Here is an 18,143-nt window from a genome sequence, read left to right as displayed (position 1 = left end):
AGGCTGCTCCGAGACTAATACCCACCATGCCTGGGCAGGGAGAAAAGCCAAGCTTGTCTTCAGAATTAACATATCTGCCTCAGAGGGTCAGAGGTGAGGAATCCTAAGAACCCATCTGGGCTCTGGAAGCCTTTGGCAGTACTGTCACCTATGAGCCAGCCTGACCAGCAAGAGCCCACCACTGCCACCACTTTGGCTGACACATGGCAGGCAACATCTCTGGAGGATATATTTAAAATCCAGCAACACACGTGCACAACAAGCACACATGAGCATAGGGGAACCTTCACTGTCCTCAAATCTGCTTTGACCTACTCCCAATAGAATGAGCCACCCTGCAACTTCCACCTTCTTTGGCAACTCCTCTGTGACCAACAGTCACATAAGATCCACCCAGAATCAGATATAGGTATGTGCTGGTCACAGTGGGGAAGCCAGTATATCCAAACCAAAGCTAGACCCATATGAGGCCCAATTATACAGTGTTAATATAAAGTCAATTGAGGGTAGGGAGATTGGACTCAGACCAAAGAGAACTCCAGGTTGTTGGAGCCCACAAGACTATGCAGTAAATGTGCAGCCGACAGACCAACAGACTAGTCCACGGGGAGTGTCTACATGCATGTCCACATGGAATAACCCATTTTACAGAGCTGTGGGAACATTTGCCTTTTGGAAAAGTCACTGTCATATCTGTGGGAACCTTGTGAGGCCATAGTTCTTCCCTTCAAAATAGGAGTCATTCCAGAACACCTCAGCAGTGTGACTTCTCCTGCACCGCAACAGAATGACCTTTCCATTCCCCCACACCATGAGGCCTAAGAGCGGTAACATTCACTCTTTGTTCTAACAGTCAAATTTACAGAGTCAATCCCACAAAATTACCTGCTAACAGACCACACAAAAATTTCTAAAGAAGACATGCAGGAAGGTAGTGTGCCCCACCCTTGCTAACAAACAAATCTGGGTGTCCCCAAAGCTGGTTATCACAGAAGAGACTGGTGAGGGAAATAGGTGAGTTCAGGATTCAGGGATGTTTAGTAACTCTATGTAATGGTTTGGAATGCCAGCTATTTCCCCTTGGATGCTGGCTCTTTCCTGGATGGTGTCACCTGTTCCGGAGCACTGCTTTGTCAGGTCCTACCTGCCCTTTTTTTGTGATTTTGATATGCATATTATCATTGTCTTTGCCTATGGAATTTTCCAACTATGTCTGTAAAAACAAAAAACCTTATGGAAATCAACCCTTATGCTTCTTTTTCTTCTTTTCCTCGCCACTTCTTCTTGCAAACGAATAAAGAACATGTAGCGGTAGCGCACATGAGCTGATTTATTCCGTTTGTCCTCAGATCCAATTAGCCAGTTTTTGCCTGCAATAGTGAATCTCTCTGGATCCTGAGAGGTTTAATGGGCTTAACCCCAAAATAAACCTCAACACCAGGTGAGAATGAGCGTGAAGCTAGACTTGTGAACTGTTTGAGAGAGACAAGAGTAAGGCTTTATCAGTGTGAGGCTGACTCAGGAAGCCAACGTGCCTCAAAGCAAACCAGCATGGCTGTGAGTGGTTGGACTCGGGTGGAAGTGTCTGTTAACCACGGAGTAGTCCACACGGCTTTGTGGTCCCAAACCCAGGGCTACATTGTCTGACCCCAGGAGTACTCTCCAGCTTTCATGTACATGTATGCACTTGTGCATGTGCACACACACATGGGGAGATGTCTTACCAGCCCTGTGGATCCCTACACAGAATCTCCTGTACTCCCGGGAGCTCAAGTCCATTCAGATCATAAAGATGAGCTACATACAGCTGGTGATGGCTGAAACAAACCAGCACACTGGAGTCTCCTCAGGATAATTATTTATTATTCATAGTCATCAGCATCTTCATTAATTATTCATATGATCCTTAATTATTATCCTTAACAATAAGAGCAGTAAATAGCAGAAAAGTCCTTGAGGTGCCTAAGGCCCAGGGCCGGGTGCCTCCGGGCAGTTAGACCAGCTAATGCCCCCAGGGCAGTGGGGGGACCACAGACCCCCAGTCCACTGCCCAGTTCTTCCCCTGGCCCTCCCAGTGGGGCCCAGAGTATTGCAGGAGGAGACGCTGGTCCCAAGGGCAGGGGAGAAGCTGCTCCTGCACTGTTCTCCCCTCCAAACCAGGATCTCCAAGAGGTCAGGCAATGCCCTGAACCCTGGGTGAGCCATGTGTCCACAATGGGCAGCATCACTAACTGCCTGGGTCTGAGCCATGTCTGTGCAGGGGCTGGGAAGTAAGGGCCCCCAGCTGGCCGGGCAGGGAGAGGCGTCGAGTGGAGCCATCTTGGGGGAGCTCTGGGGCTCCTGCAGGAAGCTCCTCAAACGCCATGAACTGGGAAACCTACAAAGAACATAGCAAGAGAAACTGTCGGGGAGGAGAAAAGGACTGGAGAAATCAAAGACAGGAAGGCTGAAGTCAAAGAGGGAGGTTAGGTGCGCAGAGCAAGGGCCTGAGGGGACAAGAAGGCTACAACTTTAAGTAAAGAAATGCACCTTTGGGCCAGGGGGCAAATGAAAGAGCTGAGAACCACTGTAGAGCCACCTTGACAAAGGACCTTGCTCTGGACCCAGGGAAGAGTCCAAGGCCTCCCCTCCCCTTCCCTAGGGAATGTGACAGGGCAGCCGGAAGACAAATTCCAAATGGAAGAAGTTCCTCCTTTGGAATAGGACCTGGGACAAAAAGAGGCAAGGTGCCTTCTTGCATTTTTCAAAGAACCCTGGAGCCCTAGAAACAGCAGTGGGCCAGCGGCCAGGCGTCTGAGGCCAGGGAGACTGCTAGGACAGGCAGGGGGGCTTTGTGGGTGCTGACGTGTCTACTGGTGAGATCCCTGCGGGGGAGGCTGTGAAGGGAGACTGGCACATTTGCTGACGTGGGCCCTGGTGTCTGCAAACAGGAGCAAACAGCATATGGGAGGGGGGCAGTGCCAGGGCATGGGGAGCAGAGCCCAGGACACCTCTGAGAGCCACAGGAACCCCCCTCAAGCAGCCTCCAAAGCTGGAACTGGCATAAGAGACCCGGCTTCGAATGTCCCTCGGGAGGTTACTCAAAGGATAGAGAATATAGAACAAGGAGGTCGTAGCTCAAGAGTCTTGACTTTTGTACCCTGTAAATGCTAGCAGCCTTCAAGACAGTGCTGCAAAGCTGCTAGAGCAGAGTCCAGCAGGGACCAGGATGCTGCCCTGAGGCACACTAGCAGCAGCTCCAGACCAAGTCCCAGGCCTTGTTTACATCCGGCCCTTAGGCTACTCTGCTGACAGGTCCCTAGGGCCCCAGTCCACTCAAGCATTGCTTCTGAGCCCAGGGGTAGGAGGAAAGCAGGGAACAGGTAGAAGGGGGTAGGGAGGTAACAAAGTGGTTGTTGGGGTGGTGCTAGGGCAGAAAGGGTGGGGCAGGGGGCTGGGAGTGGGGGGGGGGCCAGAGTGTACCTGAGAAAGCGAGTCCAGGGTGAGAGTGGGGATGGGACCGACAGGCAACAAAGGGGATGTGGATGTGGGGCCAGGCCCAGGGGTGGTCACAGCACTGTAGGCAGGAGGGACCAGTGTCATTTGCCTCTGTAGCAGCTGTAGGACAGTGGCCATGTCTGCACTTAACCGGGTTTCCAGCCTGGGGCAAGAAGGAAGAAGAGCACTCAGGCAAGTGAAGACTGCTAGTCAGCTCCGGCTCCCACTTCACCCAGCTGAGGAAGGAGAGGCTCCAGCTGCCTGGCACAAACAGGTCTAGACAGAACATCCCCAAAACACTACCAGAAACCCAGAGAAAACCCGAGTTCTCCCACAGTGCAGCCTACCCTGCCTGTGCCCACTTCCCTGGGCGGCCCCCTTTTACCTGTTCAGCTGCCTCTGGAGAGCATCCAGCCTGCTCTCCACATCACCCCGGGAATGGCGACCAGGGCTAGACAAGGGGATGTTGAGGAGGCTAGGGGCTGGGGCAGGGCATCGAGGCAGCTCCTGGTACTGGCGCCCCCGACTGTCGCCCCAAAAGCTGAAAATATTGGACACCCCAGAGAAGGCACCTGGAGCCGGAAAGAGAGTGTGAGATCCAGGAAGCCCCCACACCCACCCCTCCCCCAGCCCAGGCCCTACCTGACAGGGGGTTACAGGTGTCACTGCTTTTCTCCCCATCCTCTGTCAAAGGCTCTCCACCTGGGGGCTCTCCAGGGGGCCTGGGACTGGAGAAGGGCACCAGGCGGAGGGGGCTGGAGCTGCGACCTGGGTCCTCATCCTCACTGCTCTCTGGGCTGGAGGGGCCGCTAGATGGGCTCTCCCCCCATGGCCCTCCCGGCTGCCCCCGGCAACTTGGCCCTGCCCCGACTCGGGTAGGGCCTTGCCCCAAGGCTGACACCTCCCCTGGCTGCTCTGTATCTGTGGGAAACAGAGAACAAACCTCAGCGAGAGGGGAAACGGGGAGGGGGATGAGGGAAGCCGAGCTAGCCTGGAAAGGAGCAGGGCGAGCTCCAGCTGCTTTTCCTGCCCCGCTCTCACCTGCCTGAGAACGCCCCTGCCATGCCCTGGCTCATCAGCACCAGCAGGACACTGCTACTTCCAGATTTCTGGGTCTCTGTAGCCAGCCTGCCCCTCACGTTCCTTTGTTCGTGCGCCCCTTCCCATCTCCTCCCTCCTCATGGCCTGCCAGGCAACACTCAGACCTAATGAAGACCAAAAGCCCAGCCTTTGTCCTAGAAGGCAGGAGAGGTCCTTCCAAAGAAGATGATGGTTCAAACATGGCATGAAAAGATGGCAGCATTTGGACGACAGAAGGGAGGGACAGAGGGGGAGTGCGCTGGAGGACTGCACGCAGTCTGCTGAACAGGGGGTGGAGCCTGCACAGCCTGACCCTGCCCTCACTCCCCTCTGCCCTCCCCTGGGCCACCTCACCCTTGTCTGTGCGCCTGCGGAACGACAGCTTGCGCTTGCGTTGCCTGTTAAAGCCGCTCTCTAGTTCCGCGCTGCCGGGGGAGCCTGGAATCATGTTGGTCTGCAACCAAGAGCAGAGTCAGGGCCCTTTGCTGCTCCCTACCTGGCTGACCGAGGGCCAACTACACCCCTTCGTTAACATGGAGAAGTAGGGCTGGGTCTTTGGGGTTGAAGGGAAGAATCTTCCCCACTCTGTCCATATCCCTGAATGAGCTGAAGATGGGACTTTCGGAGCCTGATCTGACTATGATGTCACTTGACAGGATGAGAAACAAGAGGGGAGCTGCATGTTCAAAGTCACACAGGGAAGGGGCAACCTCCCAACAAGAAGCTGCTCTCTTGGGGATGAAGCTAGCTCAGGATGGCCCACTCACATCTCGAAGGTTGAAGGTGATCTCCAAGCTAGACCAAAAATGATCTGAGAACTCAGGGTACATGTCCAGCACCTCCAGCAGGTCATCACGATGGATTTTGTGCAGGTCGCAGTAGGTCAGAGCCCTCACATCCCCATTGGACTTTCCAGGACGTGCATACAGGTTCAGAGGTTCTCCGAAGATGTCATTCTTCCCTATTGGCCATGGAGAAGATAAAGACTTCAACCTACGTCACCAGCATGAAGAGTAGCAGGCACCCTCTTTTGGGTCATTTCCACCCTGGACAGAAGCATCTCCAATCATCCAGTTCCTAGTTACACAGTCAAGGAAGCATGAGCCAGCCCATATTCCCAAGGCTCTTAACATATGGGACAGGGCCAGTGGCCAGAGGTGCCAGCAGAAGGGACCAGGGATTTGGAGTCTCTCCGCAACTATTCAACCAGAAGAAACCACCCAGAATGTTCCAGCTCTGCCTATAGCCATGACTTCCTTGGGATAACCCTACTTCTACCCTCAAATGCCCTCCTAACCAACTGCAATGCCCTAAAAACAATGGTCTTCAAACTATGACAACACAGTAATTAATCAAAACCAGTATTGTTTTACTGAGGAAAACAGGACAGCATAGCTTAGCACAGCCAAGCACAGCAGACCAAACTATACACACATGTGTAGCAACACTTGATTTAGTGGGAAAGGAGTAGACTGTGGGGTGGTATACATGTTTGGGTTGAACTGTGGAATAAAAATCTAAAATGTACTGCAGTGACATGGCCAGGAGTCTGTGCTTGCAGCACAGAAAGAGCATGGGAGGACAAGTGCAGGCCACACCCACAGTGGCCACAGGTAGGGAACTGGAAAGAAACAAGACTCCCTCTGGGCATGTTATGCTACATGAAACTTGAGGGAACTGTGTCCTTAGTGAAACTGAATGCACAGTCTCCACCTGGGTACCTCCCACTCCACTGCCAGATGATACTCAGCTTCAAGGAAACAGAAGGTGCCTGTCTGTGGGTAGAGCCTAATGCTCCCTCAAGTTCAGGGGAGGTTAGGTAGTCTCTCAGTCCAACAGCCCCAGGTTCTGCAGGGCTCCTCTCTGTTGCCTGCCTTGAAGGCCCACCCTCAGATGAGATAAAAGAACCCAAGAATCCTGCCAGCAACCCCACACCCCCAGTGTATTCATTGGGTTGAGGTCTCTCAGTGGGCATCCCCACCCCATACCCAAGATGGCCACCACGACATCACCCCGCAGGATCTCGATGGAGCCCCTGGAGATGAAGTAGAGGGCAGTAAGCAGGTCCCCAGCATGGACCAATGTGTCCCCTGGTGGTGCATGTGTGGTCTTGAACTTCATGGCCAGGGCCCGCAGACAGCCTTTAGTGGCCCCTCTGAAAGGTTTGCAGTGCTGCAGCAGGGAGCGGTTGAGATGTAGGCAGATGTCAGCCTGCAGGCACTCAGGAAAGCCCTTCAGCACCTGAAAACGGGGGTGGTTCAGGACACTCTCTTGGCACTCAGCCCAAACACCAGTCCACTGCCTCACACCTCTGGCTCAGGGAAAACCCGCTCCTCCCAATCCCATAGTCTACAGATGCTCTGCAGAGCCCTGGAAGCCCAGAACCCCTCAGTACCTCGGTCCCCAGCCTGACCAAGTTCTTATGTGGAAGTGCAGCAATTGGTTCCTCACCTCCGGCTGTAGTGGAGTGTGTGAAAGACCTGGTTTCTTCCAGTAGGGGGACTCCAGGTGAAGGAGTTCCACAGATCAATAGCCCATGTAATTCTAAGGTTCCTCAGTACTAATTACAACCATCTGAGGCATGCTGGATGCACCACGAGGGTGCCCCCGAACCCATTGGTGCCTCACCGCGTTCATATCGATGCCGTTGGTGTAGGACCAGGCGTGCTGGAAGTACTCCTCGAGGCGCTGGCGTAGTGGGTTAGGAATCTGATGGAAGCGGATAAACTCCCGCACCCGCAGCATCTGTGTGTGGTAGCGGGCCGTGCCCGAGTACAGCCGCTGGATGATGGCGGACACGTTGCCGAAGATGCTGGCATACATGAGGGCTGAGGGCGTGGGTGAGTGGGGCCGTCAGCATCCGCAGGGACCCCGCCCGCCCACGGGGACCCTCTGCTCAGGCCCCGCACCAGGTCAACGACACTCGCGGTCCGGTCACGTCTCAGTCTGAGAGTGGACATACACATGCTCAAACACACGCCAACCTTCAGTATTTCCTGCCTTGGTATCCCAGCCTCCAGACTAAATTGTGAGCCCAGGAGTCTAGGAGGGGAAGAGGAGGGGGCGGGGCAGGGAGCTCTGATGGCCACTTTGCTCCATCCTAGGAATTTCACTATTATTTCTACCCAGTCATGGCTCCGCCCCTCACCCCGCCTCCAGGACGCACTCACAGCCAATGAGCATGACGCAGATGGAGAAGATCTTCTCTGAATTGGTGTTGGGGGAGACATTGCCGAAGCCTACGCTGGTGAGGCTGCTGAATGTGAAGTAGAGTGCTGTAACATACTTGTCCTTGATGGAAGGGCCGCCCAGGCCGCTGCTGTTGTAGGGCTTGCCGATCTGGTCGCCCAAGTTGTGCAGCCAGCCAATGCGTGAGTCCATGTGAGGCTGTTCCATGTTGCCAATGGCGTACCAGATGCAGGCCAACCAGTGCGCAATGAGCGCGAAGGTGCACATGAGCAGGAAGAGCACCGCTGCTCCGTACTCCGAGTAGCGGTCCAGCTTCCGAGCCACACGCACCAGCCGCAGCAGCCTCGCAGTTTTCAGCAGCCCGATTAGCTAGAGGAGGGGGCATGTTCAGTGTGAGGGCGCACTGTAGTAGAGGGTACAGAGGTGACACCATAAAAGGCTTCTGGAAGCGCTCACTGATAATGAAAGCCACCAGGTATAAAGTGCCTCCCACACTGCTCCCCGCACAGTGTTATTCTATGTGCCAGCTTCAAGACAAATGGTAAGTAAGGGTCTCTATGATGAGATGGAGGAAACGGGCTCCCAAAGGGCCAACAGTCACCTTATGGTGCTAGGCCAGAGTTCTACCTAGCTTTTGAGGACACTTTTGTGTACCTTAGGAAATTATATCCCCCACTTCAGTAGACAAGTTAGAAAAAGAGCCCCTTCCAGGGGCTCCTTCTGACCCTATGGGTGAACAAGCATGATCTGTCAGGAATGCTCCTTCCCTGTGCAGTATCCCTCTCCCCATTATCCTTCATGCTACCCCCTCCTGGCTCTTTTCTCCATGCTGCCTCCTTCTAAGCCCACCTCCTCAGAGCCAGAGCCAAAGATGAGCAGGTCGAAGGGGATGGCAGCCACCATGTCAATGAGGAACCAGCCCTTGAAGTAGTGGACGGCGATGCGACCGGGATGGCTGACCACCTCTTCGTTGGCGTTGACATAGGTGGTGCGGAAATTGATGAGGATGTCCACAATGAACATGATGTCCACGATGAGGTCCACCACGGCCAGAGGCTGGCAGGCATAGCCACAGTCATGGGTTTGGGACCCATCTTCAGTCTCCTTCAGCAGGAAGGCAGCCGAGTAGGGTGTGAAGACGGCTGTGTAGATGACCAGCAGCAGAATGAGCCAGTCCCACACAGCCTTGAAGGGGCTGTAGTGCAGGATGGTCCAACGGTGAATTCTTGGGGCCTGCAGCTTATACTCAGGCAGCACATCAGCTCCCAAGGACAGGACCTAGGCAGTGAGGGAAGGGGTGGATGATGACGGTCATGGAACTTCAAAGCAGAAGCTGGTGTCACCCTTACTGTGGCCAAGTGGAGCACATTTCCATCAGAATGCTCATCCTTCAGCCAAGTAGCCATAGCAACTGACTACCCTCAGACCCAGGTACTACAGTTCCCAGAATGCCACCTAGCAGGGGGACATCCTGGCTGGCTCCACACAACTCTGACAACCCCTGAAATACCTGAACTTAGGTCATAATGCAGGCAGTCCTAACGTTGTGCCCAATCAGCAAAGCAGGCCAGATCCTCGGACCATGCAACTTGTCCCATAGCCCCAAAACTAACACACACACTCCCCTGTCTCAGTCCAGAATATGTTCTAAGGACTGCAGTTCCCAGCTGGGCAGTGAGCCCAGGAGCCAGAGTCCCAACACATAAAATAGTCACTGCAGTTCCCTCACAGCTCATACTTGTCCAAGGACGCCAGCCACCATTCTCAGGCCCCTTGGCCTCCCTCAGGGGAGGAACCTTTTCCCTGCTGCTACTTTTTCTCTCTCAGGTCCCTCTCCACCCCATCCCAGAGAAGTCTCCCACACTCTTACAAAGGGACCCAGGGGACAGAGTCCAACCCTGAGAACCTGGCACCTCAAGTATACAGAGAGATGTACACCCAGGATGGACTGTGTAGAGCCCCATTTTCAGACAAGGGAAAGCACATGCTCCCCAACAGTCAGGCAGGGGACGCTCACCTATAGGGACAAGGGGCAGCAAGCACATCCACCACTCTTGCTCCCAAACCAAACCAGGGAGAGCTAGCTTTCCCAGGTGTCAGAAGCCCCATATCCACCCAACCCTTGGGTAGACATCAAACTCAACCGGAATTCCCCACCCAATCCCTCTAGCCTTTGGGCCCTGCCAACCCTGCAACCAGAACCTAGCCTTCCCTACCCCAGAGTTTTAGCCCTGTCCCAGAAGCACAGCATCCCACAGCCTGGGACCTCTAAGCTCGATGAAGTCCCAAAGACTCTCTTTCAGGCTCAGGAGGGAATCCCCTAAGCCCATCTGCACAGGTAGGCTGTTTAGAGAACATCTCAGGGAAAGGAGCCAGTAAGAAAGATGGGTCTTGGGGAGGAGTCTGGCCACCCTGGGATGGAGAGAGACGTCAGAGAAACCAGATGGGGTGGGAATGACCACCAGGACCCTGGTCAGAGACAGACCCTAGTCTGCCCTGCCTTCAGCCTGAGGGCTTGTTCATTAAAATAGAGGGTCAATGCACATGAGGTTAGTGTCTTTCATGTATCAAAAGAGAACAGCCTAGGACCCCACAGACAAGGAACAAAAGGAGGTGGCTGTCACTCCACAGGACTTCCTCTCTGTGCCAGGGGAGCTATGCTGGACCACCCACACAGCAGTGACCCTGTCCCCCAGGTCTGCCCACAGCCCCAGTGCACATCTGCATTCCTGTATACAGAAAGTCTGGCGTACAAGGCCCAAACCTGCTAACTCAATCTACCCAGACCTATCTCTGAAACCACTGGCTTACCACATGGCCTCAGGCCAGGGCTATAATCCCTGTGATCTGCTGTCCTATGGAAGACTGACTCAACCTTGGATCTTCACCTTGGGAAGGAAAACTCTCACCTGTGCCTGTTCCCCAGCAGGGAGGAGCACAGGAGCCCAGACAGAGGGAGTCAGGGATAGCAGTGATAGTGGCAGGGGTGGGATTCTCAAAATCACCCAGAGCTACCTCCAGGTTCTAAAGCAGGAGAGCCAGCAGGGCAGAGAGGTGGCTCCTAGGGAGCGGTCACCAGCCGAGGGGACAACGGCCCAGGATGCCCTAAAGAGGTGAGCCATGCCTCAGTGCACTAGTCTCTCCTTATTGCCCATCAAGCAATCTCTGACCCCTACTCTCCAGAGGCTCCACCTCCAGAACCCTGCGGAGTAAACCAAGCCTCCAGAGCTCACTATGGAGTCCCAGAGTGAGGGAACCCCAGCACCTGTGTCAGGGCTAGCCCAGGTCTGATGGTTCGTTGTCTCCCTCCAACTCCCACCATCCTCTTTGGACACCTATCTGCTTCCTGGTATCTCTCTATTCCGTTTATATTATGAACTAGAAGACTGTGGACCACAGAAGCTATACAAAAGGGGGTGCCATACGAAAGGGGTTGCCAAGGCAAGGGAAACCCTGGGAACCTATCCAGCGGCCAAGGAGGAAAGCAATGAGGAGCTCAGGGGTGGACCATACAGAAGAACACAGGGCTCCCAATCTGTCCTGCTTCTCAGAAGCCCTCTCCCCAACTGCAGCCAGATCCCTCTGGGCCACACACCCCCGGCCTCAGTGTCCCAGCCCAAGAAAAGGATAGGGTGCTGAGGGGATCACCTACCTCCTGGGCCACCAGGCTGGAGATGCGCACTGCCCGCCTTACCCGGCCTTTCTGGGCCCTGGGCTGCAGAGCCCCTGTCCTGCTCTCTTTCCCTGCTGGGACCGCCATGGAAGACTTGGTTCCCCCCAGCCTGACTACCCTAGGGCCCTAGGGCCCTAGGGCCCGGCTAGTGCCTCACTTGTGCTCCAGCAGCAGTCCCAGTCCAGGCTGCCAGCCCAAGGCTGGCCGACAGGCAGCCAGGACAGCCACTAGCATGAAGCCAGAATGGCTGGGCTAGGCCCTGGGGCTGGGGTCTCCTGAGCAGTGAGTATGGACAGCTGCCTGCTTGGCTCTTGCTGCACATGGCCCCTTGGTGTGGGCCCCCGCTACTAGGGTGCTGTGCTGTGCCCGCCTGCCGCCAGCCCAGCAGCCGCGCTCGGTAAGCGCCTCTGCTGGCCGGCCCCTCCTCCTCCCAGGTTCCCACCCCCACTCCGCCACCCTGCCCCCCCTCACCCCCCCCACGCCCAGCCCGTGCCCGCCCTCTGCCCCGTGCCCGGCCAGCGGGCCCCCTCCCTCGCAGCCCGCTCTAGGCTCCTGCTGCAGCCGCTCCCGCAGCCCTAGCCCCTCCCCCTCCACCCGGCAGCCTGGCCTGTCACTGCAGATTAATGGTCTCCCCCAACACCCCCGCCCCGCCAGTCCAGTACCGAGCCAGCCAGAGTCAGGCAGAGACACCCAGAGATGGAGAGACGCCAGGTGACTTGCAGGGGCACCACACGCAGTCACAGACGGACAAGCAAAGACCCACACACCATACACTCTCACACTTTGGGTCCAGCAACAGGGCAGATGCCGGGCACCCAGGTGGGAAGAGGGAGGTAGGCACCAGAGAGGGAGATGGATGAGCCAGATAAAGGCTATGGGGTGAGGGGCATGTTCTGGAGGCAAGGCAAAGGGGCTGGAGACCTGGCATGAGCCCAGAGAGCCAGAGGCATGGGAATATGGCCAGAAGGCTGGTCAAGGGAGTCCAGAGCTGGGCAGTTCCCTCATAGGGCAGCTGCTCCAGGCAAGCACGGCATAGAACAACAGTCCCCTCCTCTCCTGAGATTCTCACTACTAAGACCTCGCCACCGCCAAGATGAAGGAGCCATGACTGAGTAGGCAGTGGAGGTGCTGAGACCCACCTCACTGCAGGGAGAGATAAGAAGACCAGGGGAGCCCTAAGGCACAGAAAGCAAAAGCCCGTGTTCTTCTCTGGGCAAGGAGACAGGAACTCAATCCCTTGACAGCTTTATACCCATCACCAGCACTCCCCACCAATCACCACAAAGAAACCCTACTCTCCCACACTGGGGGGGACATGGCAGGCACCCCTAAACCACCTGGTACACCACCTGGATCTAGAAGAATCAAGGCCTTCTTGACCTTGACTTGCGTAGTTCTTTCTAACTGAGGCCTTCTTCTGTTGCCGGGTAATCCCCTCAGACACGTCCTTCCCATCCCTCTGACTGCCTTCCCTCACCCACCATGGCCTCCCAGTGTCCTAGTTTCAAGGACCTCATCTTCAGTCTGTACCCAGGAGTCGCACATCCCATCTACCGCTCAGCCACACCTGCCCTCCTAAAGCCTCCTCCCTTCCTCCCTCCCTCTCCACCAGCCTCTTTCTCTAAAAGCCTTCTCATCTCAAACTCTTCCTTCTTATATCCCAGTTCAGGCATTTTCCCCACCCACCCCCAGAACAGCTTCCCTTACTGACTAGACCTTCAACCCCCACTTTGACTACAACTTTGGCCTTCTTCACCAATTCCAACCCCTCCAAGGTGAGCAGAGGACCATGTACCCGGACACCTACCTGGGTGACCTTCTCGGTGACATTGTGGGTCCGCTCTTTTATCTTGGGAGCTATAATTTCGCGGTCACTGGTGGGTGAAGCCAGGAAAGGATCGCCTTTGAGGTCCACGAAGTTGAGGGTGATCTGGGGGATCTTGCTAATGGTGCGATAGCGCACGAGGTCCGAGTCTGAGGTGGAGTTAAGCAGGCCACTGCGCAGGGGGTGCATGGCCCCTAGGATAGAAAGAGAAGGCCTGGTCAGATGGGCAGGCCAGCAGCTGCTGGGGAGCCAGGCTGACACAAAGACTGCATGGCAAGGCCGAGAGCGTGAGACAATAAGCGACGGGGAGCTCAGGAGACACGAAAACAAGCAAGGGCTTGCCCCCTCTGAGTTTTAAGGAAGCATGCCACCATGAGGGGAAGGCAAGAGAAAGGAGAAGAAAGGATCAGATAGTGTCAAGAGCCTCTAAATCTCTCTTGCCTCTTTCTAGTTCCATGGGCATCCCTGTTCCGGGATGTCCTGGGACAGCCAGCCCCTTGGGCCGGCAAGGGCTCTGTGAGTAGAAGAATACAATGAGATGAATGGATACTTAATAGAGTAAAAGGCCACTTAATGAGATTAAATAAGTACTTAATGGGATTTCCATCTCCCAGACTCCCAGGCACCCAAGAGGTAAAAGAGAAAGAGGAAATGGTGGGTCTGGGACAGGGAAGGCTTGGCAGACAGACAGGAAGTGAGGAGCTGGAGTAGGGTCCCCCAGGCCTGCACCCTCACCGGTACTAGCATGACGGGGTGGAGGGGGCAGTGCCCCAGCCCGCATTGCCTCGATGTCATCAGCGGAGGATGCCCTGCGCACACTAGCACAGCTCTCTCGGGAGCGTGTCCGGGTCAGGCTGCAGCTGGAACCTGAGGCATCAGGGTTGAGGCTTTGAGCTCTTGGTGATGGGTGAGGGCCTCGAACACTGGCTGCTGGCGAAGCAGACCCTGGGCCCACTAGAGCCCGCCTCTCTTCTGCAGGCCCAAGCCCTGCCACATGGTTGTCCATGGAAGACACCTCATCCAGGGCCAGGGACTCACTGCTGGGCGCTGCAGGCGTGAGGTCCACGTCCACCACCACTGCCCCAGGGGCTCCAGCACTGCCCATGCCTCCTGTCCGCACAGATGAATCCCTAGCAGTCAGTGCCAACAAGGCAGGCAGCTTCAGGCGGAAGGTCTTGGCTCGACCTGTGGGGAAAGGGAAGCCTATGGAGTGAGGGCTGACCAAAAAGAACTGGAGACCCTGACAGTGGAAGGCCCTCACTCCAGTCCATGCACAGTGCTTGACTCCCAAAGCCAGACAGTTCTCTCTAAAGCTAGTCATCAACTGCCCTTTCCCACCGCACTTTAGGCAGACTCCATGAACTCTTCATGATTCCACAATTGTACTGGTTGGGACAGTAACACATTCAGAGATTGGTCTAAGCCTTGAGTGAGTCACTAAAGGTCACACAGTGAGCAGGGAGTGATGCCGAAAGCTCTCTCCTACACCCTGCTGGCATCCATAGAACGAGGATCACTAAAACCCAAGAGGTGAGCTTTGCTGTTTTAATTGAACCCAAAAAATGCCACCTGGGGAAGCAGAGGATCTGAGCCTTTGGGCCAACCAGTGGAAATGTTTACAGCCAAGGCCAGCATGTCTTCCCATCCTCTCCTCCATTAGCCTCCACTGTTGGGACTCGGCCAGACCACAGAAGAGCTGGGTCCATGAGCAGAGCTTTCTAATGAGCCGATGGCTAGTGCTGCTTAAGCAAGCACCTATTATTCCTCCAGGGTGCTGGGTGAGTAACCAAAAGGCAAGGCTAGAAAACATGTGTTGTGCCTAAAGGACCTGTGACTTTGGGCCCTGCGGCTGCACAGGTGGGACCGACCAGGTCTTCCTTGTTCCTTGCATCCTCACACATGCATACTAACTACTTTCCTTCCCACAGAACCAGGGTCATGAGCAACATTCAATCCTGAGCTGGTTCAGGAGTTCGGCTGTACTTACCAGAGGCCAGCCAGCCGGTGGGGGCCCCCCTGTGATTGGTGTCACGAGCTGGGGACCCCACCATGTCCTTTTCCATCACTACTTCAAAGTTGAGGATGAACATGATGACAGCCCCATCCTCATTCTTCACAGGCACCACATCCACCAGACACAGGAAGCAGCTCCCTGCAGAGGAGGGAGGGCAGGGACCATGGTGACACTACATCTTCCTCACCACATAGGTAGGACACAAAGTGACCAGGAAGGACCTCTGAATCCAAAAGGGCCCATCCATTTCTACCGCACCCCCATAGCCCACACCTGCAGTTCCTGACCCAGCCTGATCCTGCACCTGGCTGTGCCCGACTGCCAAGCCAGTCTGCATTTCTCCCCTCATCCTGTCTGTTCACTCGCTGCTCATCTCATTTCTCAGCCCTCTTCCCTGTCTTCACCTTCTCTCCCGGGCTTGTGGTCCTTTCCTCCTCCATGTCTTCATCTATACCCATCTTTTCAATGTGCCTTTGTTTTTCCCTCCTTCAAGGGCCAGGACCCCATGTTTTAGTCCAGAATCTCTGGACTCCAGTCCTAGCTCTGTTGCTAAAAGACATATACATTTAAAAAAAAAAACCTGTCCAACATCCCTGGGCCTCATTCTCCTCATACAGAATGGAATGGCCGTCACTCTCAAGCTTGTATAAGCAACTATAGATGGCTGGTTACTGTATCTGCCTTGCCTCTGTTCTCTTTAGATTGGTTCCCAGACATTGTGTAGTTCCACAAGATAATTATGCAACTTGAAATAAAGAGTTTCAAAAACTTTGTAACGTTTTGGGACTGCCACGGTGTCCAAGCACGCAGTCTTCCACACAATGGAAGTACTGGACTGAAACATGGGAGAAACCAAGAACCCTGATCCATCACCGGAGTCTGAGAAACACTGATATGAGATCTTTCTTCACCTTCTTGTTCTTGACTCCTCCTTTCCTTCCCTCAGAGTCCCTGAAGCAGGCCAAACAAGCCCACCAGTTCCCTTGGGCTCTCAGAGGAACACCATGCCCTCCATAGTGATTCCTAACCTGAGATGGACTCAGAGCAAGTGCCCCTGCCAGGGTCAAGCTAACAGTCCCACCTGCAGGAAGTCCTCCTTGATGAATCAGAAGGGCACAATGACATCCTGGGCTCTCACGGGTCCGACATCGTCAACCCCTGTCCATCGTCATCCAGGCTCCCTCTGCTCATCTGGCCTCTCTGCCTCCCCATGGTTACATCCCTTCCAAAGGGCCCAACACCTAAAATAACTAACGTCCCCTGGAAGCCAGAGGTGGACCATGGTGTCAGTGGGACAGCAGTATAGTGATATGGAAAAGAAAGTCAGGGAGAAGGAGGTTGGTAAAGAAGTGAAGAGTCACATGGTCTCTGGAAAGCCCTATCAACCAGCCTCTATCTCCCTTACCTCTATGTCCTGGAACCTCCCTAGGCCGGTCTCTCTGCCCTCTGTCCCTCCCCTTACTCTGACCGCTGGCCCAGGTGTGCAGGAGGGGTAGCGACTGGCATCAAAGGAAGACTGAAACCTAGAACTCACTGATGTCTGTCAGTCAGGCCTGAGGAGTGAGTGCCAATGGTGCAGAAGAGTGAAAGCTGTGGCCAAGTCAGCCAGCTGCGAGGGGCCTGGCTCTTGGAGACACTGGCCAACCACAGTGCAGACATGCTGGGTAGGTGAGTGAGACCACGGCAGACAAGTGATTCTAGCAGCTGAGGGTTCTCCATGAAATGAGAGCCTCCAAACCCACTCAGACAAACTGGTACAGAGGTAGGGGCAAGACACAGAAAAACCTGTCAGGAGCTCTCTGCCCCACCCAAGACCCTACACTCACCATAGCCAGGACCCTCTTACCCCTACCCAAGGGCCCTGATCTCAGGAACTCTGCCTGGGTGTCCCTTTAGCAGCTGCTCTTGTCCCCTGACCTCCGGCCTCTGACACACAGCTGTGGTGTTGAAGCTGTGGGGGGGGGGTGGCCTGGGCCCAGCTGGAGGCCGTTTGGCACCCAGACAGACAGCCTGGAGTTTATGTCCTAATATGGTGATGGCCGGCAGCGGCCTGAGCAGGAACTGGCCTCCTCAGGCAGGAGACCAAGATACCATGGCCTGGGAGACCCCAGCATCTACCCCCAAAAGCCCCAGAGATCTAGGCTCCAAGCCACTATGCTCACCAGGACATGTATCAAAGAGTCTAGAACCAAGATGATTCTGGCTCTTTCAGATGACTTAGGGGCTCTGTCCCTAAAGGGGACAGAAATGCTGACCTGGAGTGTTTAGCACTTTACCCACATGTTAGCCCAGACTATCCTGCAAGAGAAAATGCACAGACCAGGACCCTGCTTCTCAGATGGCTACCTCGGCCCTTGGCATCTCAGATGGTGATTCCAGTCTCGCAAGGAGAAACCTCAAGATATGCCCCTCTCACAGGACAAGCCTGACACTCCTCCTTAATTGACATGCAAGGGATTTTTCTTTCCAAATATCACGCCAAAGGCCTGGTTGTTCCAAAAATGGACACCCTCCCACACCACCAGACCTATCTTATCACTGAGGGAAACAGAGATTGGGGGTACTGTACATGGAAACAAAGAGAGCTGAAGACCAAGCACACCGTGGGATCTTGAGGTACCATATCACTTGCCAAGTTGGCCAAGTCTTATGTGACCTAACATGTCTCCAAACCCAGCTCTTTGGCCATGTCTGCCCATAGGACCCTACCTTGTAGTTGACTAGAAGTATGGAGGGGGTTCTTGAGGGTAAGAGAAGGTTAGCCGGCCTAGGGGCCACACAACAGATAGATAGGCTGTGGTTACCTTAGGCAACCAGGTTCCCAGCTAAGAAGAAAGGTTGTGAACAAGTGACTGAGCTGTCCCCAGGGATCGTGAGATACCGCC

At 54.8% G+C, this 18,143-nt stretch overlaps 1 protein-coding gene across 2 annotated transcripts in view; it reads right to left on the bottom strand.

Moving 5' to 3' along the window:
• Positions 1-2,213: 2,213 nt before the first annotated feature.
• Positions 2,214-18,143, bottom strand: part of Kcnh2 (potassium voltage-gated channel subfamily H member 2) — a 31,687-nt gene continuing 15,757 nt past the window's right edge. The window contains exons 3-15 of one of the 2 annotated variants that reach the window (XM_038319759.1): positions 15,232-15,396; positions 13,980-14,429; positions 13,227-13,438; positions 8,596-9,024; positions 7,728-8,115; positions 7,186-7,385; positions 6,546-6,798; positions 5,325-5,518; positions 4,912-5,011; positions 4,120-4,398; positions 3,863-4,049; positions 3,463-3,640; positions 2,214-2,377 (exon numbers count right to left, since the gene is read on the bottom strand). In XM_038319759.1, the coding sequence (XP_038175687.1) occupies positions 2,228-2,377; positions 3,463-3,640; positions 3,863-4,049; positions 4,120-4,398; positions 4,912-5,011; positions 5,325-5,518; positions 6,546-6,798; positions 7,186-7,385; positions 7,728-8,115; positions 8,596-9,024; positions 13,227-13,438; positions 13,980-14,429; positions 15,232-15,396 (3,185 nt within the window). In that variant the 3' untranslated portion in view covers positions 2,214-2,227. Of the gene's footprint in view, positions 2,378-3,462; positions 3,641-3,862; positions 4,050-4,119; positions 4,399-4,911; positions 5,012-5,324; positions 5,519-6,545; positions 6,799-7,185; positions 7,386-7,727; positions 8,116-8,595; positions 9,025-11,398; positions 11,507-13,226; positions 13,439-13,979; positions 14,430-15,231; positions 15,397-18,143 lie in introns of those variants that run through there. The other variant, XM_038319760.1, reaches the window with a different exon arrangement.

This window comes from Arvicola amphibius, chromosome 2 (genome assembly GCF_903992535.2).
Source record: "Arvicola amphibius chromosome 2, mArvAmp1.2, whole genome shotgun sequence".
In the NCBI taxonomy this organism is placed as follows: Eukaryota; Metazoa; Chordata; class Mammalia; order Rodentia; family Cricetidae; genus Arvicola; species Arvicola amphibius.
Note: the sequence above shows the minus strand (reverse complement) of the source record. Positions and strands in the feature narration are given on the sequence as shown.